Here is a 27,261-nt window from a genome sequence, read left to right on the forward strand (position 1 = left end):
GATTGCCACAACTTATCCTTATCCATGGCAGTGCGGTAATACCATGAGGATACTTCTTGTCTTCTAGAGAACATCATCTTCTCTCATAGAGAGAGCAACCAGAGATCTTCTCCTTCAACGCCTTGTGCAAACCTGATTGTATCAACACATCCTTGACTTGTATTTGCCACAAGCCAAAATTGATTCTTCCATCAAATTTCTCTATTTCAAGCTTCACAGCACTTGAATATCCTGACATTGTTGCAACCGTATACTGGAATAGTATAACTCAACTGTAGACCGTGCACTAGGAAGGGTCCCCAGGAAAGAGAGGTGGGTCACAATGGACACACTTAAATACCAAGTCTTTCCTTAGCCAGAACCTTTTCCAAACTGCACTCTCACAGAGTCACACTGCCTTCCAGCAACAACAACAGCAACCAAAGATCAACCTCAAGCCACAGGACAAAATTCTTTTCTGATGTGGAAGGTCAGACTAGGCTGCAACCACAGAGCATACTAAGAATAAATCCCACCGAACCGAAGCTCTGATACCACTTGTTGGGAATAAGACACAATTCCCCCTTGAGAAAACACCTTTGACAGAGAAATAAAATAGACACAATCACAACACAAGAATTTAACGTGGAAACTCCAATTACCGGAGAAAAAACCACGGCCGTTGTCAAATGACAACCAGAGAATATCACTATGTGAAAATTGTTACAACACATAGACTTCTTTCTCTCACCGGCACCCCAGTACACCCACACTCTTTCAAAGCAAATATCTAACTACACCTCACAACACTCTCTAATCAAAGAGTACAGAGGAAAAGAAAAATCAGATACAAGCTTAAAGTGTTTCTGACTGGTGCAAAAACAAATGGAGAACTTAGCCTCATATTTATAGCCTAGGCCACCCACTCCATTTGCTATCCTAAGCAATGTGGGACTAATTCAACCAAATCCTAACATAATTAACATCTCAAATAAATAAATAAAGGAAAAGAAATGGACATATACCAAATTTTCAGATGAAATATAATGCGACCATTAATTTGATATATGAAACTGTCATTCTCTTCATCCTTCAATGACAATGCCACAAACGGAACAAGAAACATGCATGCACCTCATTGGCTTTTGTTTTTAAACCGAGATTATATTATGTAGGGGTGCACAGACTCTGTCCGGCCCGAAGGCTCGGTCCGGTCCCGAATATTTTAGGGGCTAATTTGGTGTAATTTTATTGGGTTTATGGCCGGGTAAGGGTATCAAAAATAGAACCGGTCATTATTTCGGGTCGGGTCTGGGTCATAGCTCGGGTCCGGGCCATAGCTCGAGTCATCCGAAGTTGGCCCGGTCATCATACACAATTAATATTTTGTGTTATTAGTGATGGATCATGACTATTTTTATGTGGAATTTAAATATTGTAAATCTTAATATTTTGTGTTATTAGTCATTATAAGACTATAAGTTAATGTTTTATGTTTAGAATGCATAAGACTTTAGACTAATACATAATATTGTATTATTTGTATTGATTTAAATATTTGGTATTATTAGACAATATTAGTATTGATTGTGGTTTTGCTTTAGTATTGATTGTGGTTATGCTTTAATTTTAAAGAAGAGTTGATTCTTGTTATATTTTTCTAAGTGAATTTTATCATGTTAAATAATGATTGGAGTATTAGAAATTTGGATATTTTTACATATTAGCTTATAAAAAGTATCAATGTAATGTAATATTAACGGCCCGGTTTCACTCGGTTTTCACCCGGTATAATTATGGCCCAAAAGTGTATTGGTTTCATCGGGTTTAGAATCGGATTCGGGTCTAATAAATAGATCCGGTATATATTTCGAGTCGGATCTGAGTCACATCAAACCCGACTTCACCCGACCCATGTGCACCCCTAATATTATGATAATTAACACCAACGGGTTGGTTTGAGTGTTAAATGGTTCGAATTTGTTTAAACTAAGTTTTGAATTCAAAGCCTAGCATATGCAGTTATTCTTATTGGGAGATTCACCGGATACAAATTAGTTGGGGCAAAATTTCACCGGATACCAGACAGACGACCAAAAAGAAAAATGTTATGATAATTAGCCTTTAATATATGCTTTTTTATTATTATTATTATATGTTAAAAAATATTTGTTCTTTAGTAATAATAATAATTATAATTATAATTGAGGATCTTGTTAACTTTATTTCAAACAAAAATAATAATGGTGCATCCAACCATCTCTAGATGCCTAGATAATTAGTGTATATTTGATTTAGCGTTCCTGAACGTAAATTCAAAAGTTTTAAATATTGGACTAAATTTATTTGAATAATCGTTTTTTAACATGATTTTTACTCTCAAACGTTTACTTGAAATAATATTTTGTAGCTTTTGTTTTTAATTCTTACGTTGAGAATTAATTACAAAACTTATTCTCTCAACTATCCATCTATCTTCACCTTTTTAAGTCATTTTTATTTTATTTTTCAATTATTCTTCTTTATCTTTCTTATCTTTTCTGCATACAAGGTCAACCATCTTCATTTTATTTTTCAACTATCCTTTTTCATCTTCTATCTTCATTTATTTTATGCATATTATTATTATTTTTGTTTTATAAATTTATTTACCTTTTATAATTATTAAACATTATCAATTTTATATATATATATATATTTAATATTATGTATAATTTATTATAATATGCATATAACATTTAAGATAATATTTTATATATATAATATTTTATCAATTATAATTATTTTGAATAAAAATATCCAAATATAAATTAAATTACGTTAAAACAAATTCAATTTTAATCGAAATCAATTTTAGTATAATCAAATTAAACTTGATTTCAGTTTATAAAAATTAAACCCAACACACATTTATTTTCCTTTCAATAATTTATCTAATGTAATTAGGTTGCTAATTATAAGTGGACCATATAATTGTCCTTACTCGTTTTAAACTGATTTTAATATTGTATTGCAGATCATCATATCGTATTTGGACATACACACAACACTGAATTAAAATAAAATTGGATGACATATTATTGGCCCCTTAAACTTTGGGTTATAGTTTGGGATTTACTGAACTAACCTTCAAATTGATTGACCTAAATAAGCTTATATAAAACAAAATTCAAACTCCCAACGTTTATTTAAATAGATAAATGAGTTGATTAGTTACCAACTATATGATTTAGTTTGATTTAATTTCTTTGAAAGGACCCCGAAATATAATTTCACAAGAAGTATTAGTATTCAATATCAGTTAAGGATTAGTTTTGATTGCGTAAGTCTGATTCACATCTTACTTAGACAAACAGGACAAAGTCCAAAATAATTCAGATAGTCAGAATTGTCACACTTTATTAACAATTCAACATGCTAATATGCTAAATTTCTGTAACTATTAGTCAATACTCCATACATATAACTGTTTTGGAATTTATTTTTCATATTACTGTGAAATTCAATAGTGGCATAGCCGCCACCAGATATTATTCATCATTATCATCTTGTCCTACTTTTAAATCCTTGATCCTTTTGAATTAGGGATTCAAACCTTTAAGTAACTTTCCGAAGTTATTTATTCAATATATAAGAACATATATACATAGATTTCATTATCTTCTTATTGGGTGAAGAAAAAAAATAAAAGTATAAGTAGACAATAAAAATATTAAATAATATGAATAATGAATATATCAGATATTTAGTTCATTAAGTATTTAGATGTTTAATTCATTAAGTGTACATATGATTATTCTGATATTAAAATTTAAGTGAGTAATTTAATTAAAAGGTAGTATATTTTACTCGAATTAAATCAATTTTAAGACCCATTATTTACATTATTTAAAAAAGTAATTAGTTATCTAACATAATCCATAATTAAAATATTAGTATGGATCGGATTAACTACATGAGAGGTAAACAACATAATAATATAATTGAATTTTTCCCTCTAATTAAGTATACTATTTAATAAATTAGAATGATCTTTATATAAATTAACAAAAAGTTTCAAAATATAAAATTTTTTAGTAAAAAAACTACTAAAATTTATTATGTTTAGCTTTATTTAATATGTTCTATAATAAATAAATATCAAATAAGATAAATTGAGATTAATCGAATTAATATTTTGTCTTTCTATTATTACCCTATATTATTAAAGCTAAGTAGCTATAACGGCCGCACCACCCATAAACCACCTAAGACCGAACTCTAATATTTTATTAGTTTTTATATAAAAAAGAAGAGACATATTGATATGCTTCTGCAAATTCATGGCCCAACTAAAAAATAAATAAATAATTACCCTCTTCATATAATAAATAATTTAATAATTATTCTTTATATGTCATATGGAAACAAAGCCAGCATTCATGGAGCACAAAAAGATGCCTTATCTAAAACCGAAAAGCTCATATATATTCCTCCATCAATCAGCCAACAAGTAAATAAATCCAAACAATAAAAAGCAAAACTATAAGGTAACAAATAAAAATAAAAGAAAAGAGAGAGAACAAGAAATATATAGAAGATTCAAGAACAACAAGAGAATGAGAAGAAGCTAAGAGATATGGTATTATATATGTTTTCCCTTTTATTTCTCTCAACCGAAAGTGATGTTTTGCAAGTGGATCGTTTCTCACTTTACACGTGAATAAAAAAAAATCAAATATCTTTTTTAAAAAAATATTTAACTTGTTTTTTATATTTATTAACATTTTCTATTTATAATACGAGACACATATTAAACAGAGTCTCTGTATATAATACCATCTAATCATTACCTCTTATAAACATGTAAAATTAAAAAGATAAATAAAAAAGAAAGGAAATTAAACCTAGCTATACTCTTCCTCCTAACAAATCATATATATGACGGGTATATACGTACAACATGAAAAAAATGAAAAAGAAAAATACAGAAGGAAATTAAAATAAAAAGCAGAACAAAATAACGTAACAAGTATATAATAATGTGTAGTACTAGCTACCTCAATCTTTGAATGTTGAAGAGAATAGAAAAGTAGGTTAATTAATAAAATTGGGTGTGATTTTGATGACAAGGCCAGGAAAGACATCATCAGGATCATGAATATGAGGGTTGCGTTCAACGATGAATGGATCACTGCACTTGTCACTTATGGTGTGAAGTGTCTCTCCTTCTCCCACCACGTATATCTCGTCGCACGGCCGTACACGGAGGTTGCTCCTCTGCCCCGTCACGGCCGCAGCCGTGGCGGCCGAGTTGTCGTCGTCATATTCATAGGCCTCCTTTATGGAGGCCAAGAGTATGAGAGACAACAGGACTATGGAACAGTACCATGATGCCGGATCCGCTGTGGATTTTCTTGATGATGAGGAAATAGAAGAAACCATCTTGGTTATGTGGTTATGAAATGAAATAATATGAGGATATACAAAGTGGAAGGGATATATATATATATGAATTATGATGAGAGTATTTATTGTTCTGTGGGCCCGCGGGAAGGGGATAATAGAAAGAGAGAGGCTTTAAGTTTTGAGAGAGAGAGAGAGAAGAAGTATGGCGGGTAACTTAACTGACATACCTGAAGTCATTCTTATTTTTATTTAAACATGAGAAAGTTGGATTAGTAGCTTCGAAACAAATATCAAGATTCAAATTTTAATTTGTATATGAGACATAATGAAAATAAATGGGCAGAAAGGTAAAGAGAACAAAATAAATTTTTTAATATGTAATTTTTTAGTGTATTTAAAATTATTGGTTATGTAAAAATCCTCAAATCTATAAAATAAATAAAATATTTTTTCTTCCTCTAACTGGATGGTGGTAACTCAGCATAACTAACTGATTCCAGAAGAAAAGAATTAAACATGTATAAAATAAAAAGAAAAAAATATAGGTAAATAATTTTTAATTAGTCAATTTTAAATAATTATAATTAATAATTATTAATAATTATTAATTTTGTATTTAAAAAAATTAAATTTTAAATAAATTACTAATTAATAACTGTTAATTAACATAGAGTACAATTTACAAATATTTATTAGTTTGTTGTTGATTAAATTCTTATTAATTATCTAACAAAATTGAATTAAAAAATAGAAAAAAAGTTTGCTAATTATCTTGATGCGCTGAATCAAGTTATATGGGATGTAGATTGATGGTGTGGGGAGTGGTTTAATATGCTTCCATTAATTGAAGGATGAAAAATATTAAAGATATTTGTTCGTCTGTTCGAATGTCTGGTGGGTCGAGTTGAGTTGGTACTGGAGCAGAATTTTGAAGGAGTTAGGGCCTAGGTGCGAGTTGGGATGATGGTTGAATTCCTAAAGAGGTCGCTTGCTTTGATCGGTTGAGTGACGAGGTGGTGGGGTCACCTGCAAATATTTTTATACTTAAGTCAGTATCCGTATAAAAGCGACGATTTATTAGGGTTTGAACAAGTGACGTATTTCTGGGGAGAGATAGGTCCCTCCCCTTTATAGTCGATACTCGGGTGAATTTATTGTGACCAGGTCCACCTGCCTAGAAGCTTTTGCCAGCTATCCAGCTTTTATGTGGATGAGGAGGTGATGTGCGGGTCACCTCCTGGTTCGGATCGAGTAACCCGTCGGGTCGGCTATTCGTGCTTGGACCCAGGTCGCTGGTGGGTTGGGGCGGAACAATATTCAATTTGGATATACGAAGATAAACGAATTAAAGAGATAATAATTTGGTAAAAATATCAATTAATTATCTTAAAAAAGAGATAGGGAGTAATTTTATCATTTTAACTTTTTTATGCACCACATAACAATTAATCTCTAAATACTTAGTGCACTCATAAAAAAATGAGATTCATTGCAATGTATGTAAAACGTTTTGATTATCACAATACAAAATAAGGTACAATCACATAAGAATCGCAAGAAATGCAACATATTTACCAATAATTAGAGCATACAGTTGTGTTACTAAAAATTCGATATTCAACTTCAGTAGATAATTGAGCAACGATGGTTTGTTTTCTCATTTTTCAAGAAACTAAAGACTTTCTCTAAAAAAACTATCTAGTTAACGGAATAGTGTGTGTCTAGACATCCAACCTAATCAGAATCACTAAAACCACATATTTACATAGAAGAATTTCTTGAAAAGAAAAGACCTTTTCCTAAACTATTCTTTAAGTATCTCATGACAGAGTGACAATAAAAAAATGAGCTTGGTAAGTGATGTCATAAATTGACTAAACTACTGTATAGCATACATAATGTCGGGACGGATAATAGTAAAATATATAAGGCGTCCAACAAAGCAGCAGCGATGGATGAAAGGTTCTTGAAGAAGAGTGTTATCGTCTTGGTGCAATTGAGTGGCACTTTCTATTAGAACAAAAGCATCGCAGACTTATTAACTCTCATGAAATCAGTGTCTTTTAAAAGATTAAGACAATATTTTCTTTAAGAATATGAAATATTCTTTGTAGAATAATGAGCAACTTCAATTCGCAAAAAATATTTTAGAATGCCTAAATTCCTTATTAAAAAATATTGATTTAAGATATATTTAATAGTCGTCATCTCAAAAATACTAATAAAAATTTTAGCACCAACGAATTTAACAAATAAAAAAATTATAATCAGATAGAATCTCTTAATATATAAAATAATATAATTTTTTTATTTTAATTTTAATTTCAATATATTCTAACACAATTTTATGCTGTTCAAAAAAACTACAAAATGGATGGTCAAATTGTCTTAAATGACTAAATTTCCATTATTATTATTATTGTTATTATTAGGGGTAAGTACGATTTTGGTCCCTAAAGTTTAGTGCCAGAATCGAAATCGTCCCTCTTGTATTTTTGGATTTAAAATCGTCCTTAACGTTTTTTTTTCGTATTAAAATCGTCCTTTTTAATAAAATTCTTTGTTTTATTCCTAAACTACCCCTACTTTAATAAAACCACCAAACCCTACCCATCACCACAGCGCCGCCAGCAACCCTAATCGCCAGCGAGCCACCACGACACCAACTTTTCCCCTCTCCCCTTTCTTCTTCCTCTTCTCTCATCTCTTCTTTGTCCCCTTGCCCCACTCTCCTCTCCTCTGCCACCGAACAGCCGCCGCGCCCCTCACAGTGACGGTGTTGCCACCCAACCTTCGCCACTGCGCCCTTACCAGCGTCCCAACCCGTCACCACCCCCTGTCCGAACCCTAACCCAGCCAACCACCCCCGCGACCCTCTACCCTCTTCTCCACCTCGCGTCTCCTCTCAACGTCGAACCACCATCGCGAACCAACCTCCCCATGGCCGAACCACTAACCCGTAACCTCCACCATCGACGAGCCATGGCGACCCAACCCAGCGCCGCCGCGGCGTCCAGGCCCCTCCCCTTCGTGCGAAGCCCTTTCTCCTTCCCAGAACTGAATTTTTTTCTCTTCTGTTGGTGTTGGTGTTGGTGTTGGGGGAGAAGGAGGAGGGAAAGTGGAAGAAGCCGGAGAAGAAGAAGAAGAAAATGAAGAGAGTGCTGTTGAATTTTTTTTCTCTTCTGTTTATTCTGATTCTGCTGTTGAATTTTGCTGTTTTTGCTGTTGAATTTGCTGCATTTGTTGAATTTTTGTGGTGGTTGTAGTTTAGGGTGGTGGTGGTGGTGGTGGTGGTGGTGGTGGTAGTGGTGGTGGTGGTGGTGAGAAAAAGGGGAGACGGGGAGGGGGAGGGGGAGGGGGAGGGGGAGGGAGGAAAGGGAGACCGGGAGGCGGGTGGGGGAACGGGAGGGGGGAAGGGGAGACCGAAGGGTGGGGGTGGGGGTGAGGGGAAGGGAGGGGGAGGGAGGAAAGGGAGACCGGGAAGGGATGGGGAAAAGGGAAGGGGGGAAGGGGAGACCGGAGGTGGGGGTGGGAGTGAGGGAGGGGCAGGAGGAAAGGGAGACCGGGAGGGGTGGGGGAAAGGGAAGGGGGAAGGGAAGATCGGAGGGTGGGGGTGGGGTGAGGGGAAGGGAGGAAAGGGAGACCGGGAGGGGTGGGGAGGAAAGGGAGGGGGGAAGGGGAGACCGGAGGGTGGGGGTGGGGGTGGGGGTGAGGGGAAGGGAGGGGGAGGGAGGAAAGGGAGACCGGGAAGGGTGGGGGGAAAGGGAGGGGGGAGGGGAGGGTATTTTTGTCCAAAAAAATAAAAAGGACGATTTTAATACGAAAAAAAACGTTAAGGACGATTTTAAATCAAAAAATACAAGAGAGACGATTTCGATTCTGGCACTAAACTTTAGGGACCAAAATCGTACTTACCCCTTATTATTATTACCTTGTTAACTTCTTGTTCTTTGACTATCTATTTTGCTTTTATTTTCTTAACTTTTTGTTTAACCGAGAATATAAATTTAATTTCTTTACATTATAAATGCATAAAAGTTCTCTATACTATTTCAAGATTTTAGGATTTGGTTTATTACTCTTCCTGGGATACTCCAACCTACTACTCTTTAAAGTCCAATTTGCAATTTGGAGGAGTCTAATTTGACACTATATGATGCTTTAATTGAATTACCTTTTATTCCTTTTTCAGAGTTGGTAATTTATTGTTGACTTTGACTTTTCTGAATGGTTAATGCATGTAAGAAAACATTGAATTTGTAGGATATAAAAGATAATTTTAATATTGGTCAATAAAATTATAAAAGTTAATAATTACCTATTTTAAAAATTAACTATCTAATATAATTAAATTTTTGACCGGCGGTAATTTTTCTTTGATGATCGTTGTTGTCGTACGGAAATTTTCTTTGACTTATTAGAATATATAGTTTTGGGATACTATTACTCAATTTTTTTTACCAAACAAATAACATTATTAGTGGCTGAATTGGTGGCTAATTTTTGGTGGCGATTTAATATAGTTGTTATTGATTAATATATTATTAGTTATACAAGATTAAATGCAAGCTTAAGGAACTTATTAATTAATTAATGTTACATTTATCTGTATACTGATCTTGACAAACATTTTTTTAAGACACCATGTTATTTTATTATTTTTTTTGGAAGGGCACCACGTGACTAGAGATAAGATGGGAAATAGACTAATCATTTATGTTGTATTTTTTTAATTTTTTTTACCCGTTTAAATTTTTGAAAAAAAAAAATGGTATCATGATAATAATGTGTATATATGTTTATTAGATGTTCATATAAGATCTGATAAATTTTCCTTCAAATTTTTTGTCCTTTTATATATAATTCATAGAGTTTAGCTATTATGTACTTTAAAGATACATATTAAAATTATATAAAAATATATACAATTTAGTCTTTAATATAATTATTGTGAATTTATTAAAATAAAAAATTTTAGTTTTTTTTATTAACAATAATTTTAACTTTTGAACTTAAAACACATATTAACTAAATTTTAATTCATACGCTTACAATTTACAAAGGAATATATATTTAATTTGACCTCTGTGATTAGATCAAAACAACAAAAATTTTACAGATATATGTGCAAATATCAAGCCGAAGACGACTAAGATGAAAAAAAAAAGAAGAAATTATAGACCTTACTATATATAATTGAGCAAACTAATAAGTTTGAAATAAAAACTTAAAGAAGTAGCTAGTCTACCATGTTGTCATGAAATCTTAGAAGAGGAGCATATTTAAATATCGTTCTACTACAAAACTTATTTGGGGGAGGAAATTATTGAGACATACATAATTAAGGTCTTCCTGGTGATGAGTATATTGTTATCAATATAAAATTATTTATTTCATAATAATTGTTTAGTCGGGTCTGGTGTTCAAATATATAATAATTCTGCATATACTTCCCTACATACAACTTGTATCACCCCTAATAAAATTTTTGTTCTCAAGTTTTTTAAAGATAAATACACTAATATATTTTATACTGTATGTTTAAATAAGCTTCTAAGATTCGTGAGTCACGACAACATACAATAATATAGACTAGCTATGATTTAATTATTTTAGGTCACATATCTTGGCTTGCTCAATAATATCATCACATGATTGAAAGAATTCAGTAGAACTTATATGTTATTATTAGTTTATTATTATAGATAAAAATTAAAATATTTTATCAGTCTTTATAATTTTTTACTAAATTTATAATTAAATTTTATTATTTGAAAGTTTTTAATTAAATTTTAAACTATTTTAAATTTTATAATTAAATATTTATTATATTAAAAATATTAGAATTAATAGGATATTTTTTTCAAATTAAAAATATTTACACTTAAAAATTAAATTCTTAAACTTAAATATCTTTTTATTTTTTAAATATTTTATTAATTTTAGTAATTTTGGTATAATAATAAAAACTTAATTATAAAATTTAAAATAATATAAAAATATAATTAAAAACGTTTAAATTATAAAATTTAATTTTAAATTTAGTTAAACTATAAAAATTGAGAGAGTAATTTAATCATATGAAATAAGGGATTGGTTAAGTTATCACGCAACTACTAATGTACTATTTTCACGTAGTACCTTTTGCCTTTTGGTGGGGGTTAATTAATTATTAGTTAATCTTAACGACATCAATTTTGACTCTTATTACACCATTTTATTAGAGCTCTGTTATTCTAAAACTCATGGGGTCAATAACTTTCCAAGCCATCAGCTTGCTTTGCAAAAAGAACCTCTTTGGAATTTTTAATAGATTCCAGTTTCGAGGTTTAATTGTGTATATTATTTATGAATAATATACTGAAATTAATCACGGAGAATATAAAATAAAGAGGTGTTTGTAGTTCAAGAAGGTTTGGGTTGTGTGAAGGTAATTAAATAATATGGGGTGGTCTTTGTATTTTATAATTTATAATAATCATGTAAAGTGTCTGCTTGATCATCATACACTAATTGATTAACGTTAAGAAAGCATATACTAATTTTAATTTTATCATTCCAATAAAAGAAGATGACTTCAATTACTAATTTTGATATATACTTATTTGGATAAAGTACTATTTTAATTTTGATTCCAATATTTAGATCAAATTTTAATTTAATTTTTAATATTTTATTTTGTCTTAAAAAATTTTAAATAAGTTCAATAGTTCATTATGTTAAATTTGACATGAATAGTTAATAAAATAAATAACGTGAATATGAGAATGGATCCTCTCCAATGAAAAAAAAAACTGGATAGTATCCAGTGAAAGATCTCATCCTTCATTGCATTTTCTTTCTCATTTATTTCTGGTCCTACTTGTAGAATTAAAGGTGGGAGATTACACTTTATTCTCTCCAGTAACAAAAAAAAAATTATTGGAGAGGATCAATTTTCCGTGAATATTAATAATATTATTAATTAAATTATATTTTTTATTTTTGTGTATTAGAAAAATAACTAAAATTTTTATTATTCTTTTTATATAAAGTTTCAAATTTTAATAATCAATCATCAATGTTCTATAAACTAAAGAATAATTTTTATATTGACAATTGTTGGTAGGTCGATTTTATTTACAAACTAAAATTGAATATTATTATTAATTTTTAATATACTAATTTTTTATGTTAAATTTAACAATAGAAGAATATTAAATTATTTAAAATTTTTTAAAATTAAAATAAGATATTTAATTTGACACATTATGAACCAAATTAAAATTTATCTTAATCACTAAAAATCCAAATAGTAATAGTTTGCCGTAAATTAAATATTTTATGTATTTGTATTCAGCGAAATTGTTCGTGAGGTTAAGACTTAAGACAATATATAATGAAAAAATGTTAATTAATATAATGTTAAGTAATTATTTCACGAGGATTTGTTAATAGGCATACGAAAACAACTTATTAGGCTTTTATTTGCGTAAAAAACTTAATATAATATTTGGTGCCTAACTTATTTATAGTGAATTCGTTCATGACATACGTGTGATGAAAGGCATATCTGTTTTGAAAATTGAAACAACTGGTGTTAAGTCATTTCATGTCTGAATTAATTAACTTAAGAATTCACTTCACACTTCTGACTTCGTTTTTGCCTCCTATATGATTAATATAAATAAAATAAAAAATATTATTTGTACACTAAAATTAGCTATCAATATATTTATATATAAATATATGTGTGGTTTAATTTATTTTTAATATATATTTATATTTTAATATATATTTTATACTGATAATTAATTTTGGTAATTGATTTTGATATATATATATATAATATTATTCAAATAAAATTATATAAGGTTGGTGGCTAATTAAATCTTGTCAGTGCAAGAATCAAGAAAACATAATACCCATGACGTGTTGATGAAACAATTGATGTTAACTCCTTTAGAAACCGTTGATCCAAGTCAAGACAAAAATGTAAGTCTCTTTGAATAGGCCACATTACATTCATATTATCATATACATAGGGGAAATCAATATATTGTAGTTAATATATGCCTTAAAATATATAAAGTTTCTTTTAACATATTATTTATTATATATTTGTTAAAAAAATTAATTTTTTAATAATAATAACTTTAATATCAATCATGTTAGAAATACATATCAATATCAGTTATTAATATAAAATATATATTAAAATATAAAATATTTAATAAATATAAATTAAACTACATACAATAATAACTAATTTGAGCGATTAATTTTAATATATATTTAAAATATTAAAACATATGTATGTTAGCTAATAATTCTTAATATATATTACAACCATCAAAGTAGAAATAGAAGATTCTCAATTTTATTTATTTATTTATTTATTTTAAAAGTAGTCCCCACTCCCCCACTCTCGGACTCTCCACTATATTTTTGGTTGTATGAACATCAGCAATAAAAACATGCATGGATAGAATATGAATCCATCCAGACAAAGTGGACGATATGCCAAAGAAAAAAAAAAAAAACTAATGGAATTAGCATAAGTAGTGAGGGTGAAAGCTAAAAGAGAAAAAGGAGATGCATGTATATATGAATGTATGTTTTTTCCTCCTATGTTGGCAAGTTTAATTTGGTGTGACAAATAGTTGAAGCAACATAAATAGAATTGTTGCTTTACCATTTTGACCCTGGTTCAGAAATCATACCTGGATATGATGGAAACAAGTGCATTAGTATGACCAATTCAAATTCAATTTGGGTATAAAGATAACATTGTCTTCGTTGAGAATTGAGAATTGAGATTGAAAGATAAGGCGGGACTAAGTGGAATTGTGGGGTCAATTTGACACATTAAAGTCATTCAAAGGTACAAATGATGAATTGGAAATTTGGCACCGAATTTCGATGCAAATTGTAGCTAAGCATATAGAATTAGCAAGTGAAATGAGAGTCATTTTCTGTTCACATCTAAAAAACTTTAGTGTATAGTGTGTTTGTTGATTTATTGGATCAATAAAAGGGTGGCTCAAAATTTTGTGTAGAATGAAAAAGGGTCTAGGACTCTATCGGTAGGTAAGATGTGACATAGGAACGTAATGACCACAAAATTGATTAATTGATGATGTTGAATGTTATTAGGGTAATGCTGATATTAAACTATAATATAAAACAAACAATAATTTATGAGTTGTTTATGTGGATTAATATGAATTGACATGGCTTCAGTTCTATCCTTTCTTTGTTTGGCCTTTAACATAGGGACGGTGAAGAAGTTTGACTTCTTAATAAGATTTTTTTTCAGTATTAATGCATGCTTAAATATTACTTCTTCTTAGTTTTTTTTTGAATGAAAAATTTATAGCAGTGATTGTAGCAGAGGTCATTAGTTAAGTTGTGCATGCTTAATGAACCTAAATAAATTAAATAAGAGAGTACTAATACTAAAATGATGCATTATGAGAGTAATACACTTTATACTTCAATTAGTAGTTAACTTAATCAATGCTAAAAGAAACACTCTGAATCTAGAGATTGAACATGATCTTAATAGCATTTCCTCCTTGAGCACTGGTTTCAAAGGCTTCTTCCAACTCTTTCTGTGAGAATCCAAACCTGTGACTTATCAATGGCTTGATGTCAATCTTCCCAGTTCTTAATAGCTCAATGCATAGGGGCCAAGTGTTTCTGTATCTGAATATTCCAATTACATCAACCTCCCTACAACACATGAAAACCAAATTTTGATCATCAAACACAGTTTTATTTGATAGTACTAATACTACCAAATTTGAATAATTTTATGGCATCCTAAATCTTCTAGTAGTATCCCTGAGCCAGCCAAATTTTAACTAATCTGACTCGAATCGAGCCGGTCTAATGTGATCTTTGTTACCTGGCTGCGGCCGGAGTAAGGGGAACTGTCATCTCAGTTTGAGCTAATCCAATGAGGCAAACTTTGCCACCAGAGGTGCTGACATTGAGTGATGTGGACATGGTTTTATTGTAGCCAACACAGTCAAAACTCACATGAATCTTAGACCTCATGGCATTCTGGATTTGCACCACTTCTTTCTCCATGTCCTAAATCAAAATGTAGCCATTACAAATATCTTACCAATTGAATGGTGTATTTTAAAGGAGTGAAATGTGTAGAGTATTGAGTGAAACCTGGATACTAGTTGAAACTAGAATAGTCTCATCTGCACCAAGATCTTTTGCAATTGATAAACGAGTGTTATCAACATCAACCATCACAATTCTTGGTGATCCAAATGCCCTAGCAGCAAGTGATACTACAAGGCCAATTGGTCCTGCTCCTATGATCAGTACATTTGTGTCTGGACTAATATTCGCGCGACGACAGGCATGCACTCCTACACTGAGTGGCTCAATCATGGCTCCTTCCTCCAAGCTCACATTATCAGGTAGCTTGAAACACAGATTGGCAGGATGCACCACCTGAAAACATAATGGAACATTCAATATATATATATATAGTCTTATAAGTATGTTAGTTTTGAATATTCATCATTAGTATTTATTTAACTTATTGAATATAACACATGAAATGAAATACATCTAAATTGAAACATAGGATATATCAGAGCAACACATAGAAAAGTTTACCATATTGGCAAGAGAACCGTGAGTGTGAGTTGATGCTGATCCAAAAAATTTCATGCGGCGACAGAGATTGTAGCGGCCACCTTATTAGAGATACAGTTAGATATTTCAAGAATTAGTTACTAATTGGTTACATTTATCATACCATATAAGGCTACAATTCTCTGATCAATATGATTCTTAACTCACCTTTGCAGAAATTGCATGTTTGGCAACTGATTCCAGGCTCTAAGGCTACCCTGTCCCCTACTGCAAGAGATTGAACTTGAGTGCCAAGTTCTTGAATGATTCCAGCACATTCATGCCCCAGTACCATAGGCTTGTTGGCAATAAAATTTGCACATCTCATAGTCTAGCAACAAAGTTTTATAGTGTTCAAAGAACAGAATTAAGCAAACGCTAGAGTACTAATAATTAGTGATAATAAGAACTTTCAGGTTCTTACCTTATAGTAATGAACATCACTTCCACAAATACCAACAGCTTTAATTCTAATTTTAACATCATGGGGACCTGAAATTGAAGATTGTTGATCATCACAGTACTCATGAGCTTCAATCACTTCATTAGATATCATGAGTGTATAAGTTAAATGACTTGAAATTTTAAGTATGGATAAGAAGATCAATTTACCTAAAGAAGGAAGTGGATATGGTTGAATTGATAGATTTTTAACACCAAGAATCCAAGCTGCCATGTTGATCTCTTCATCTTCACTTTGTGACATTTCTGTGTTAATTATCATCATCTGTTGCTAATCAGCAAATGCCTTTCCTTGTGTCCTCTCTAATTTCATCTGCATAAAGTGTCACTACCACTGTCACTGTCACTTTCCCTTGCACTCTTCATTAATCAGTTCATGATTCACAAATCACAATTATCCACATCATCTTTTGAACTATGCTAATGCCACTTTGTGTCTTTGTAAGAGAATGATGTGAAGGTATGACTTTGTACTTTTGTATTTCATTGCTTCAATTTTTTTCCTAAACTTATTCTGATTTAGCACCACTAAAACATATTTCACCATTGTTCATTGAGAAATTAATGACTCTTATGGAAATAAAAAAATTTAAAATATTCTGATAAATCACTATTCAATGACTATGTCAAAATTGCATACTTGATAGGATTCTAATTATTCTTGGGGTTAGAGCCATACTTATTAGTGGATCAGTCCCTAATTCATAAATGAAATTGATTGATATGTTATGGTGCTGAGCTGAGTCATGCTTTGGTGACAAAACAAATAGGGAGTTCTATGGTTGGTATGACACACAATCATGACATGAATAAATCCAATAGAATTAGATTATAGAAGCATGCATGCTCTTCAGAAAAACCCATTAGGCATCAGCAAAGGCTGAAAGCGATTTATAGCATATAAACAGCCACATGTGACACGACCATATCACAATATGGATGAGGACAAACCACCCATATGGTCTCTATGACGTTTATATGAAAAACCACTCAGATTAATTGCAAAGATTCATCGTTATCTCATAATATAATTTAATGTTTATTATTACATTTTTTTAAATCTAATTTGTTAGGATTTGAAATTAATTTTCATCTTATCATTTATTTTGGTTTAGTAATTTTTATCTCTTCTGTTATGTAATATGTTATTCTTGTAACTAATTTTTCTATACAATAAATTTAAATTAAAAATGCTGAGAAGTTCATTAATTAACAAAAGATAGGAAGATAAAAGATATTCCTTATTATTATTATTATAATTATATTATTATTACTTATGGTTGATAGTGAAGAAAATGGAAATGGACTTGATTTATTTCATTCCCTGTGGCAGAAGAGGTCTCTCACTTCTGAAATATCTTCAAGATTCGGAGAGAGAGAAAGAGAGAGGGAGTTTGAAGTGAATCAGCAAAAATGGGGAAAGGAGGGATGTCAGTAGATGATGATCATGGAGAAGAGCAGAACTTGGCTGCTTGGCTTGTTGCCATTAACACACTCAAGATTCAGCCATTCAACCTTCCTCCTCTTGGTATCTCACTTCATTCATTCATTTTGTTTCAATCATACTCAGATTCATTCTTGGTATCTCACTTTTACTCTGCAATCTGCATGTTCTAAATTAAAGGACCCCATGATGTTAGAGTTAGAATGAAAGCTGTTGGTATATGTGGAAGTGATGTTCACTACCTCAAGGTAACACATACATACATACATACATACATACATACATACATACATACATACATACATACATACATACATACATAATTATTCTCTATTGCATCTAATTTCATTCAAAGCAATTGCATATACTTTGATAATCTATGCCTAAAAGTGATGCTGAATGACTTGACCAATGTATGAATATCTGATTGGGAAATTTGGTATCTATCTTGCATAGGTTGGAAATTTTGATTGATGGGATTATTGATGTTCCCTGAATTCAGTTTATGTTGCTGCTGGCTTGAATAGACTATTTACTATTTTGCATAGAGGTTGGAAAAAATTTGATTGAAGGTTTTGGTTTTGATTGTTTTATGTGCTTGCAGACACTGAGATGTGCACACTTTGTAGTTGAAGAGCCAATGGTGATTGGTCATGAGTGTGCTGGGATCATTGAAGAAGTTGGCAGTGAGGTCAAGGCCTTGGTGCCAGGTGACCGTGTGGCGATTGAGCCAGGAATCAGTTGCTGGCGTTGCGACCACTGCAAGCAGGGTCGCTATAACTTGTGCCCTGATATGAAGTTCTTTGCCACTCCACCAGTTCATGGTTCCCTTGCTAATCAGGTTTGAACGAATCCAGAGCTTCTCAAACTAGAATCCTTTCAATATTGTATGATTCTGAATACAATTAAATGAACAATGACCACATCAGTTAGCATGAATTTCGGTTTAAACACGATACAATACCGATACTATTGTATATTTGTTTTGGTTGTCACCATTTTCTGTGTTTGAGTCCTTTAAAACCAATTTTTGAGTTTCATTTTTCTCTTTATACAGATAGTGCACCCTGCAGACCTATGTTTTAAACTACCAGACAATGTAAGCTTAGAGGAGGGGGCAATGTGTGAGCCCTTAAGCGTCGGTGTTCATGCTTGTAGGCGTGCTGAGATTGGCCCAGAAACAAAGGTGTTGATCATGGGAGCTGGACCTATAGGACTTGTTACGATGCTTGCGGCTCGAGCTTTTGGTGCACCTAGGATTGTCATAGTGGATGTCGATGACCATCGTTTATCTGTTGCAAAATCTCTTGGTGCTGATGATATTGTCAAAGTCTCAACAAACTCCCAGGCATGTATATTTGATTCCCTTGTGTTAGAGTTTGAAAGAGATAATAATAAAAGAATGAAGGAAATTTACACTTTAACATGCTGCTATCTAAGGAAATTTACACTTTACAGGGAAATTTTACATAGTACAAGATACCATGTGTCAGAAAACCTTAATCTAAGGAGAGATTATAAATGGAGGATTGCCATGTGTGGTGTCATCTTAGCTCAGGATACTAACTGTAATTTATATAATTTTGAATGTAATGCTTTGCATTTCAGGATGTTCCTGGAGAAGTTGAACAGATACATAAGGCTATGGGAGCTGATGTAGATGTTACCTTTGACTGTGCCGGTTTCAACAAAACCATGACTACAGCACTGAGTGCTACTAAGCCAGGTGGCAAAGTTTGCTTAGTGGGAATGGGTCATTCTGAAATGACAGTCCCACTCACCCCAGCCGCTGCAAGGTATGACTATGTAATTAGATAGAGTTGGTTATATAGATCGAACGACGTCATAACATCTAAATCTAAGTCCTTGCCTCTAACTCTCGGGCTACTCTTCATCCGATTTATTTTCTTAGTAAAGCATATGAATCACATATTCATTGTACTTCTTGTCATAAAGTAATTTAAGATACAGTAATGTTGTAACATATATGAGTTGTTAGATTTTAGTTTTCTGTTGTGATGTAAAATTTTAAGTGTATTATTTTATGATGCCAAATACAGGGAAGTTGATGTGATTGGTATATTCCGGTATAAGAACACATGGCCTCTATGTCTTGAGTTTCTAAGGAGTGGCAAAATCGATGTGAAGCCCCTTATAACACACAGGTATGGATTCTCTCAGAAGGAAGTGGAAGAAGCGTTTGAAACAAGTGCTGCTGGTGGTAATGCTATTAAGGTCATGTTCAATCTTTAGAAGATACACATCAATCAAGCTCTTGGTTGTCTTCATAATTTGGGTTATGAATAACTCTAAAAAAATTTGCCCCTGCCTTGTGTTATGGATCCTTCAATGTTCTCATTGATAAGTGAAAAATTCTGAATTTTTTTTTGCTGTGCAAATAAGTTTAAGTGCTATATGTACGAGGGCACTACCATACGAAAATCTTGAATGCTATGATGTATCACTTAGTCTTGGTTATTTATCATTTTATTATAGTTAGTATTTTGTTTTTTTCAATTGATTTTACCGAGTAATAAAAAAACTATATTTACATAATTATGTTTGTCAAGGTTTAGAATCACCAAGAAGAATATCAAAACAGATCGAAATATGAAACAAACTTGTTACTTTTTCACTAAGTAACCAAAATTTATTTGTGATACATACATAGGACCAGAGGAGAAAAGGTAACAAATGTTTAATCTGTATTGTGATTTCACAAAATATTAAGAACTTAATAGGGACTCCTACTTGAGCACAGCCTTTGTGCCAAGGTTACAAACTCAACACCAAAACCACAGCTCAAAACTCTAGAAGACAGACTATTACTTTCCGCAAACTTAAATTACAAATACACCCCTCTGCCCTCTTTTCCTCTCTCTCTCACAAATCCTCCGCGTACCAACCTTAATCTTTAATTCCCTTCTTGCATTTGAAAAAAATTACAAAAAGGTACACCACAAAAAACTACTATAACAAATTAAGGAAAGTATCCATTTTATTGAATGGTAGGTATTGGCTCCGGTGTCCAATTCCACACTTTGACTTGACCAGTTCCATCACCAGTGAAGAATAAGCCATTAGGCCCTGCCTGAATTGCCCGTACCTCTTGCTTTGTAAATATCTTGCCTCTCTCTGCAAATCTGAACACCACAAATGGGGCCAGAAAAATTAGGATTAGCTGCATTTTATAGGCAGCGAGTGCACTTGATAATATGAGCAACGAATCATACTTCTTGTAAAGCATACAATCAGATTTGTCGGATTTTTGGCATAAATCAAGCACTCGTGGGCGAGATACACAAACACAATTCATTGAATGAATTTCTAAATACTCTATAGACTACCGAAGTCAGCATAGGAACAAATGAGCTCATAAAATTTGGAAGATAAATTACTTACGATGGCAGGTCATAGAAGCGCACAGTATTATCATTGCAAGAGCACAACAAAATGGGCTTGCCATGTGCATCGTGCATTCCACAGAGAGTAACTATTCCCTACAAGCAGAATATATTGTTAAAAGGGGAGGAAATATCATGAAGCAAACTTACCCACTATTTTTTTTATAAACGAAAAAGGAAAAGAAACTTGTCACAACTCATGAGTGATTAGGTTAAACTGTTAAACAATACCAATTCTAACTACAAGATATATATGAACCTGTGGTAATATCCAAGTCCAGATGCATGCAAAATGAGTCATTTTCATTACCAGAAACTTAAATAAAGTTCTTATATTTTATAACAGTGGTTTTTGGATCATTGATGTAAGAGTAAAAAGTGAACTGATTCTCCAATTAATACTTCAAGGGATAGACAGTCAAAATTACAAACTGGAGATCAAAAGTCATACGACCAACTATCAGGGGGGTGGGGGGTGGGAGGAATTCATACGTACATGCTCTTCGTTGTGAGTATATGTCACTTCCAAGTTTCCACTTTCAGTAGCATACCACACCTAAAGAGAGAACAAAGAGATTTACTTGAAGACTTTTTTAGAAGAATAATGACTTTTAAGGGCAAAAAAAATACTTATGCCTATTCTACGTATATATAACCAAACAAATAGTATGAACCAACCTTTACTGTTTTGTCTAACGAACAAGACAAAAGGAACTGCTCCCAACAGAGAACAGACATCACGACAGACGTGTGGTCTGTTAATGTCTGTAAACACTCTAAATTTTCAAGATTCCAGACCTGAAAGATAGCATAAATATACAAGAAATTAACAAAACACATTGCTTAGATAGCAGCTAATGCACACCCCATTAAATGGATTAGATGCTTATAGAATATTTCTTATGTAGCTTACTCTTATTGTATTGTCCATTGAACCGGAGTAGAGTCTATTAGCTCCAACAACTAATGAAACAACACCACGCGTGTGACCCTTAAGTGATGCAGCTGGCTCAAAGCAGTTAGCAACTACATTGAACTTCCATACCAATATAGATCCATCCTGCAGGATAGGTAGTTTAAGTGAGCTTTAAATACTGAAGTGGATACTCCAAACCAAGGTACACAAGTTAGAAGGACATTAAGATTACAGCATGAGTGAAAGCATGTTTGGTTGAATTGGAAGTTGTAACAAAGTGTGTAAAATCATTAAATGGTTCTTATCCAAAAAGAAAAATAAACAAATAAATAAAGTTATTAAAGCATTGAAGGAATAACCCCAAAAGTTGACATAGTAATTAGTTCTTGACTTCTTGTGTTCATATAACACCAATAATTCTTCATCTATCAAATGTGAAACATTATTAGGTATCTCCCAGAGCTTATATACTTTACATACCCAATATTCAAATATTCCAATATGCACTTTATGGTGTCTCATAACTCAAATCATTCTTGACCACCGTAACATTACCCTTGGGTTCTAATGGTTACATTTTCTTGATACAACTTGCACCAGCAACTTTGTTGCTTGTAGATTCAAAAATGTTCTTAAATGGTTCTTCCCTTTTTTTTAACCTAATATACCTACATCTCTAACATAATAATATGCATGTACTGCTTATTCCTAGAATTCCTTATAATCCCAAAAATTTATGTCCATATTCTCATTCCAAACTAGTATATGTACATTTAGTCGCCTTAAAAGATGCCACTGAATAAATAGTGTGTATAAAAGAAGACATGCACTTCCCATTTGATCAGTCAGGCCTTAAAGTACCAACAAGTTAATCTCCAACCAAGACATGGAATACTGCCTCACGAAATAAAGCATGCCTTGGAATATAACATATACATCACGCAGGAGAGAGAGAGAGAGAGAGAGTTTTACCTGTGTACCAGCAAAGAGCATATCATTATTCACAACAAGTGCATAAACTTGTCCAACAGGACCATTTAGACTTAGTTCCATTGAATTTTGTGTGTTCCAGACCTACAAAATATCATCATTAAACAAGACATTAACTGTGCTGCGATGAGAGTTTATAGATATACTTGAACTAAAAGTCTGTAAATTACAAAGAGAGAAGAAAGAAAAAATGCCTCCAGAATCCCCTCTTTTTACCTTCACAAAATTAGGTATGCCTACAAAAACCCAAGGACCTTCACTGATCATGCAACCTACTTCACCACCAAGATTGATCACAGCTACACACTGCATAGGAAAATTCATAAGCAAAATCAATATAGTTTCATCAGTGTTACCTTTTTGCAAGGATACAATAAAAGAAGTGACATGTTGAAGGTACTAACAACCTTTCCAGACTGGCAGTCCCAAACCCTTACAGACTCATCAGTACTTCCAGTATAAAGCTTATCCGAGCCAGAAGGAAAGGCAATTCCACTAACAACCTGTTCATTCAATTTAAACCAAAATTCATCCCAACAATTCTTATTGCACAAAAAGCATATTCAGACAACTTAGCAAGCATCAACTGATCTTATAGTACAAAGAATAGTGACAAAATTGACTCAAGTTCACACTACACAAATTTTACAGTACAGAGGAATGTATCTACCACTAAAAACAGAATCTAAAATTATAAAAAAGAATTGATTCTATAATACTATATGTGTAAAGTATTTTACATTGTCAACTAATCTTCTAGAAGTCAAACACTTGCAATGACATGACAATACATAATTGGAAGACAATATTAAAAAACATTACACTTCCAACCTGGCAGAAAGAACAAAAATCCAATAGTAAATAACCTAATTTTTTTTTACCTAAAAAACATTTTTTTTTTTTTTACCTTCTGATGGCCTTCAAGCTGTGTCAACATAGAAAACCCATCCCCTGTATTCCAAGAGTGAAGGAACTTACACCTCTCACCAAAATTACAATTCCCCTGAATCCAATAATTACAAACTTTATCAGCCTTCCTAACTACACTCATGTCACCACCAACAACTCCACCACCGGCACCGCGACCGCCACCACGACCACCACCGCGACCCCATGTGTTGTTGAAGTGAGGGTTCCGGCGATGTCCCGAAAATCCAGAATTGTCAGCAGAACCATGAGGCCTCTTCGAAGAGGTACCATTAACATTGGGAGTTGGCAACTCGCTATGAAGAAAAGGGCATGGGTGACGATTGCACTTGCCAGCTTGCCAGTGATAGCACACTTTCTGATGCTTCGAGTCCCCTGAGGGTCCACCTAATCGTTGGTACACGCGCTTGTTGCCCCCATCAAGGTCCATGGATCCAAAGCACAGACACTGGATGCTTTCTGATGTTTTGCGAATTTGCGGTGTCGAAATTGGGAGGGTATCGCAAGATAGAGGCTGAAAAACTGTAGCTTTAGCTGCAATTAGCAGAAAAAAATGTCAGAACTTGTTGAATCGGGATCCCAAATCGACCACGCACAAAAGTTTGAAATTGGGCGAGCTTGAAGGTGCAAGGTTGGAAGACGAGCAGAGAGGTCTCGCGTGATCATCAAGGGTGACGGTAGGACTTAAACTTCGTCGTGGAAAAACCCTAATTATTGAGATTAGGGTTCAAGACTTTGGATTAGAAAAACCCTAATTTAGCGATTCAAGAGAGGGAAGAGGAGAGAGTTGGGCATGGAGATCAGTTCAGGCGAAATATGCTACGAAACGACGTTGTAGAAGACAAGAAGCGTTAGGTTTACGAGAATGTGGAGTTACGAAGCTACCCTCAGTTCATGAATGGAGTTCACTGTGGAATGTGAATATTACGAATTTAAATGAATTGGATTTATTCTAAAAAAAATTTATTAGACTTGTTTGGGTGAATATTTAAGAAAAGATATTTTTTTGAGTTATCTTTTTTAAGGATCTTATAGAAAAATAAAAGTAATTTTATATTTAAATATCTCATACAAAAAGATCTTTTTATCTATCAATTATGTTTGGATATAATAATATAAAAGTATTTTTTTATTTATTTATTATATAAAAATATTTTTTTAAAAAAATGATCTTTTAAAAAAATATGTAAATTACAGTTTCTCAAAAATATATATTTTTTATTTTTCTAGTACTTTTACTTTTACTATTAGAAATTTGCCAAACACACTAAAAATTAAAAAAATATCTTTTTATAATAAAAAAAAATTTTATCAAGATAATGACACGCAAACAAACATTAAATCTAATAATTTTAAGATTTAAATTTTATTATTATTTTAGATTTTATATTTTCTATATTTAATTTATTTTTTAAATTTAATATTAAATTTTATTTTTTTTATTGATAAAAATTTTAAAAGAATATAATAACTTTATTTATTTACTTAAAGATATTAAATAAATTCAATTTCAATTCATCAAATAATTAATTTAGTCATCTCCTTAAATGAATATCAAAGTATTCAAATATTATTTTGTATATATTACTATTGGTTGATAATAATAAATTCTTGAGTAAAACAATTTTAGTAAGTCTCAAAATTGTCCCAGACATTTAAATTGTCTTATTTAAGATTTTAAGTTTTTAACGTTTTAAAATTGGCTCAATGTTGTATTGATCTGTTAACAGAATTAATGGTACGACAAATTTGAGACAATTTTAAAACGTTTGAAACTTAAATAGAATAAAAAGATTGGGAGCAAAAACGATATATAAAAATAAATTTTAATTTTATCTTTGAATAACATCAATTTTTTTACGATACATAATTATTTAATTATTTTATAATCACTTCTAAGTAAATTAAACTTAATTCCATTACTTTCATTTTAAATAAATTTATTTTTTTATAATTTTACTCTTAAATATTTAGTTTTATAATTTTTTTATAATTTACTTTCATAATGATGCAAACAATCATGGGGAATAGATTATTTAACCGTCAATATTTAGTATATAGTAAATTGTTTTGAGAAGCTAGTTTTAATGATGAAGACCAATTAACATATAGATCTTCACAACTGAATGACTTGGAGATTATTCCATTCATTGGAATGTTGAAAATGAAGAATTTTTCTTCTAAGTGACCAACTAGGTGATCTCAATCATGTACACTTGAATATTAATAGTTCGTAGTAATTAATTCTAACATTAAATTAGGGTAATTTACGTATTTAAATAAAATGTATGAATCTTTTATCCAAATGTGTAAAACAGATAGTTGTTAGTACTTGTACAAATTTTGTTATTATGTAAATTGTGAGAGTCAATCACGGTTTTTCATTTGTACGTGGTTGGTAGAGACGGTTTACGTGTTGGATGAAAATGAGCATAAACCGTGGGAACCTACCACGATTTATGATTGCATGTAAATCTTCATAAAACCTTGCTACCAGCAACGGTTTATGAAGGAGTAGGAATTAACATAAACCCTTGTAGCTTACAATGGTTTATGAGGAGTAAACATCTATATATATGTAGGTGAGATTTAAGCTGCATGAGAGAGATCATTATCATAATGGCAAGTAAGGAAGAGAATGTTCTTATCCTATTGCTAAATTTTAATTTTCTACTTTAAATAAAAAAATTAAATTTTATAATTTAAGAAAGTAAAAATAAAAAAAATAAAAATTAATCTTTTAAAATTTTTAATTTTTCTAAAAATATTTTTTATTTTTTATTCACCGGATAATAATACACCCGGACTGTTGACTTTTTTTTGTTGTTGGACTTGTTCACAAATTAAGAATAAATTAATTTTAAAATTTTAAAATTTTTTATTTTTTTGTTTATTATATATTATTGGAATTTTTTATTTTTTAACTGTTAGAATTAAAATTTTTCTAAAAATATTTTTTATTTTTTATTCACCGGATAATAATACACCTGTTGACTTTTTTTGTTGCTGGACTTGTTCACAAATTAAGAATAAATTAATTTTAAAATTTTAAAAGATTAATTTTTATTTTTTAATTTTTACTTTCTTAAATTATAAAATTTAATTTTTTT

At 31.6% G+C, this 27,261-nt stretch overlaps 4 protein-coding genes across 8 annotated transcripts; 1 reads left to right on the plus strand and 3 right to left on the minus strand.

The window, feature by feature from the left end:
- Positions 1-5,055: 5,055 nt before the first annotated feature.
- LOC112804003 (uncharacterized) lies at positions 5,056-5,403 on the minus strand. Its single transcript, XM_025847444.1, has one exon. It carries the CDS (start codon positions 5,401-5,403, stop codon positions 5,056-5,058), a length of 348 nt encoding a protein of 115 aa, XP_025703229.1.
- Positions 5,404-14,799: 9,396 nt separating this feature from the next.
- LOC112802775 (L-idonate 5-dehydrogenase) lies at positions 14,800-17,286 on the minus strand. 2 transcript variants are annotated; one of them, XM_025846116.3, is made up of 8 exons: positions 17,150-17,286; positions 16,621-16,783; positions 16,433-16,500; positions 16,177-16,339; positions 15,991-16,070; positions 15,532-15,822; positions 15,257-15,444; positions 14,800-15,081 (listed from the first exon to the last, which is right to left on the minus strand). In XM_025846116.3, the coding sequence occupies exons 2-8, from the start codon at positions 16,733-16,735 to the stop codon at positions 14,889-14,891; spliced, it is 1,098 nt and encodes a 365-aa protein (XP_025701901.1). In that variant the 5' UTR covers positions 16,736-16,783; positions 17,150-17,286; the 3' UTR covers positions 14,800-14,888. The 2 variants fall into 2 exon arrangements, with proteins under 2 accessions (XP_025701901.1, XP_072093963.1); XM_072237862.1 differs by having other exon boundaries at positions 17,111-17,244.
- Positions 16,810-20,470, plus strand: LOC112802776 (sorbitol dehydrogenase). Of its 4 annotated transcripts, none has more exons than XM_025846118.3 (7): positions 16,810-16,930; positions 17,804-17,998; positions 18,095-18,162; positions 18,519-18,755; positions 18,972-19,262; positions 19,523-19,710; positions 19,975-20,470. In XM_025846118.3, the coding sequence occupies exons 2-7, from the start codon at positions 17,884-17,886 to the stop codon at positions 20,165-20,167; spliced, it is 1,092 nt and encodes a 363-aa protein (XP_025701903.1). In that variant the 5' UTR covers positions 16,810-16,930; positions 17,804-17,883; the 3' UTR covers positions 20,168-20,470. The 4 variants fall into 4 exon arrangements, with proteins under 4 accessions (XP_025701903.1, XP_072093962.1, XP_072093961.1 ...); XM_072237861.1 differs by lacking the exon at positions 16,810-16,930 and adding an exon at positions 17,209-17,255; XM_072237860.1 differs by lacking the exon at positions 16,810-16,930 and adding an exon at positions 17,408-17,431.
- A 53-nt stretch (positions 20,471-20,523) lies between these two features.
- On the minus strand, positions 20,524-25,132 carry LOC112802774 (zinc finger CCCH domain-containing protein 48). The gene is made up of 9 exons (XM_025846114.3): positions 24,132-25,132; positions 23,632-23,727; positions 23,441-23,530; positions 23,207-23,308; positions 22,232-22,378; positions 21,997-22,116; positions 21,815-21,874; positions 21,317-21,414; positions 20,524-21,057 (listed from the first exon to the last, which is right to left on the minus strand). The coding sequence occupies exons 1-9, from the start codon at positions 24,579-24,581 to the stop codon at positions 20,913-20,915; spliced, it is 1,308 nt and encodes a 435-aa protein (XP_025701899.1). The 5' UTR covers positions 24,582-25,132; the 3' UTR covers positions 20,524-20,912.
- Between the last annotated feature and the right edge of the window lie 2,129 nt (positions 25,133-27,261).

Source organism: Arachis hypogaea, chromosome 5 (assembly GCF_003086295.3).
Source record: "Arachis hypogaea cultivar Tifrunner chromosome 5, arahy.Tifrunner.gnm2.J5K5, whole genome shotgun sequence".
Taxonomy (NCBI): domain Eukaryota; kingdom Viridiplantae; phylum Streptophyta; class Magnoliopsida; order Fabales; family Fabaceae; genus Arachis; species Arachis hypogaea.

Excerpts from the sequence above, each read along its gene's own strand:
- LOC112804003 (XM_025847444.1), bottom strand. The coding sequence starts at position 5,403 with ATGGTTTCTTCTATTTCCTCATCATCAAGAAAATCCACAGCGGATCCG.
- LOC112802775 (XM_025846116.3), bottom strand. The coding sequence starts at position 16,735 with ATGATGATAATTAACACAGAAATGTCACAAAGTGAAGATGAAGAGATC. Across the intron at positions 16,501-16,620 it reads ATATCCACTTCCTTCTTTAG|GTCCCCATGATGTTAAAATT; the intron begins GTAAATTGATCT and ends CTTCAATTTCAG. Across the intron at positions 15,445-15,531 it reads TAGTTTCAACTAGTATCCAG|GACATGGAGAAAGAAGTGGT; the intron begins GTTTCACTCAAT and ends ATTTTGATTTAG.
- LOC112802776 (XM_025846118.3), top strand. The coding sequence starts at position 17,884 with ATGGGGAAAGGAGGGATGTCAGTAGATGATGATCATGGAGAAGAGCAG. Across the intron at positions 18,163-18,518 it reads GTGATGTTCACTACCTCAAG|ACACTGAGATGTGCACACTT; the intron begins GTAACACATACA and ends ATGTGCTTGCAG. Across the intron at positions 19,263-19,522 it reads AAGTCTCAACAAACTCCCAG|GATGTTCCTGGAGAAGTTGA; the intron begins GCATGTATATTT and ends TTTGCATTTCAG.
- LOC112802774 (XM_025846114.3), bottom strand. The coding sequence starts at position 24,581 with ATGGACCTTGATGGGGGCAACAAGCGCGTGTACCAACGATTAGGTGGA. Across the intron at positions 21,875-21,996 it reads CGTTAGACAAAACAGTAAAG|GTGTGGTATGCTACTGAAAG; the intron begins GTTGGTTCATAC and ends TTCTCTCTTTAG. Across the intron at positions 21,415-21,814 it reads ATACTCACAACGAAGAGCAT|GGAATAGTTACTCTCTGTGG; the intron begins GTACGTATGAAT and ends TTCTGCTTGTAG.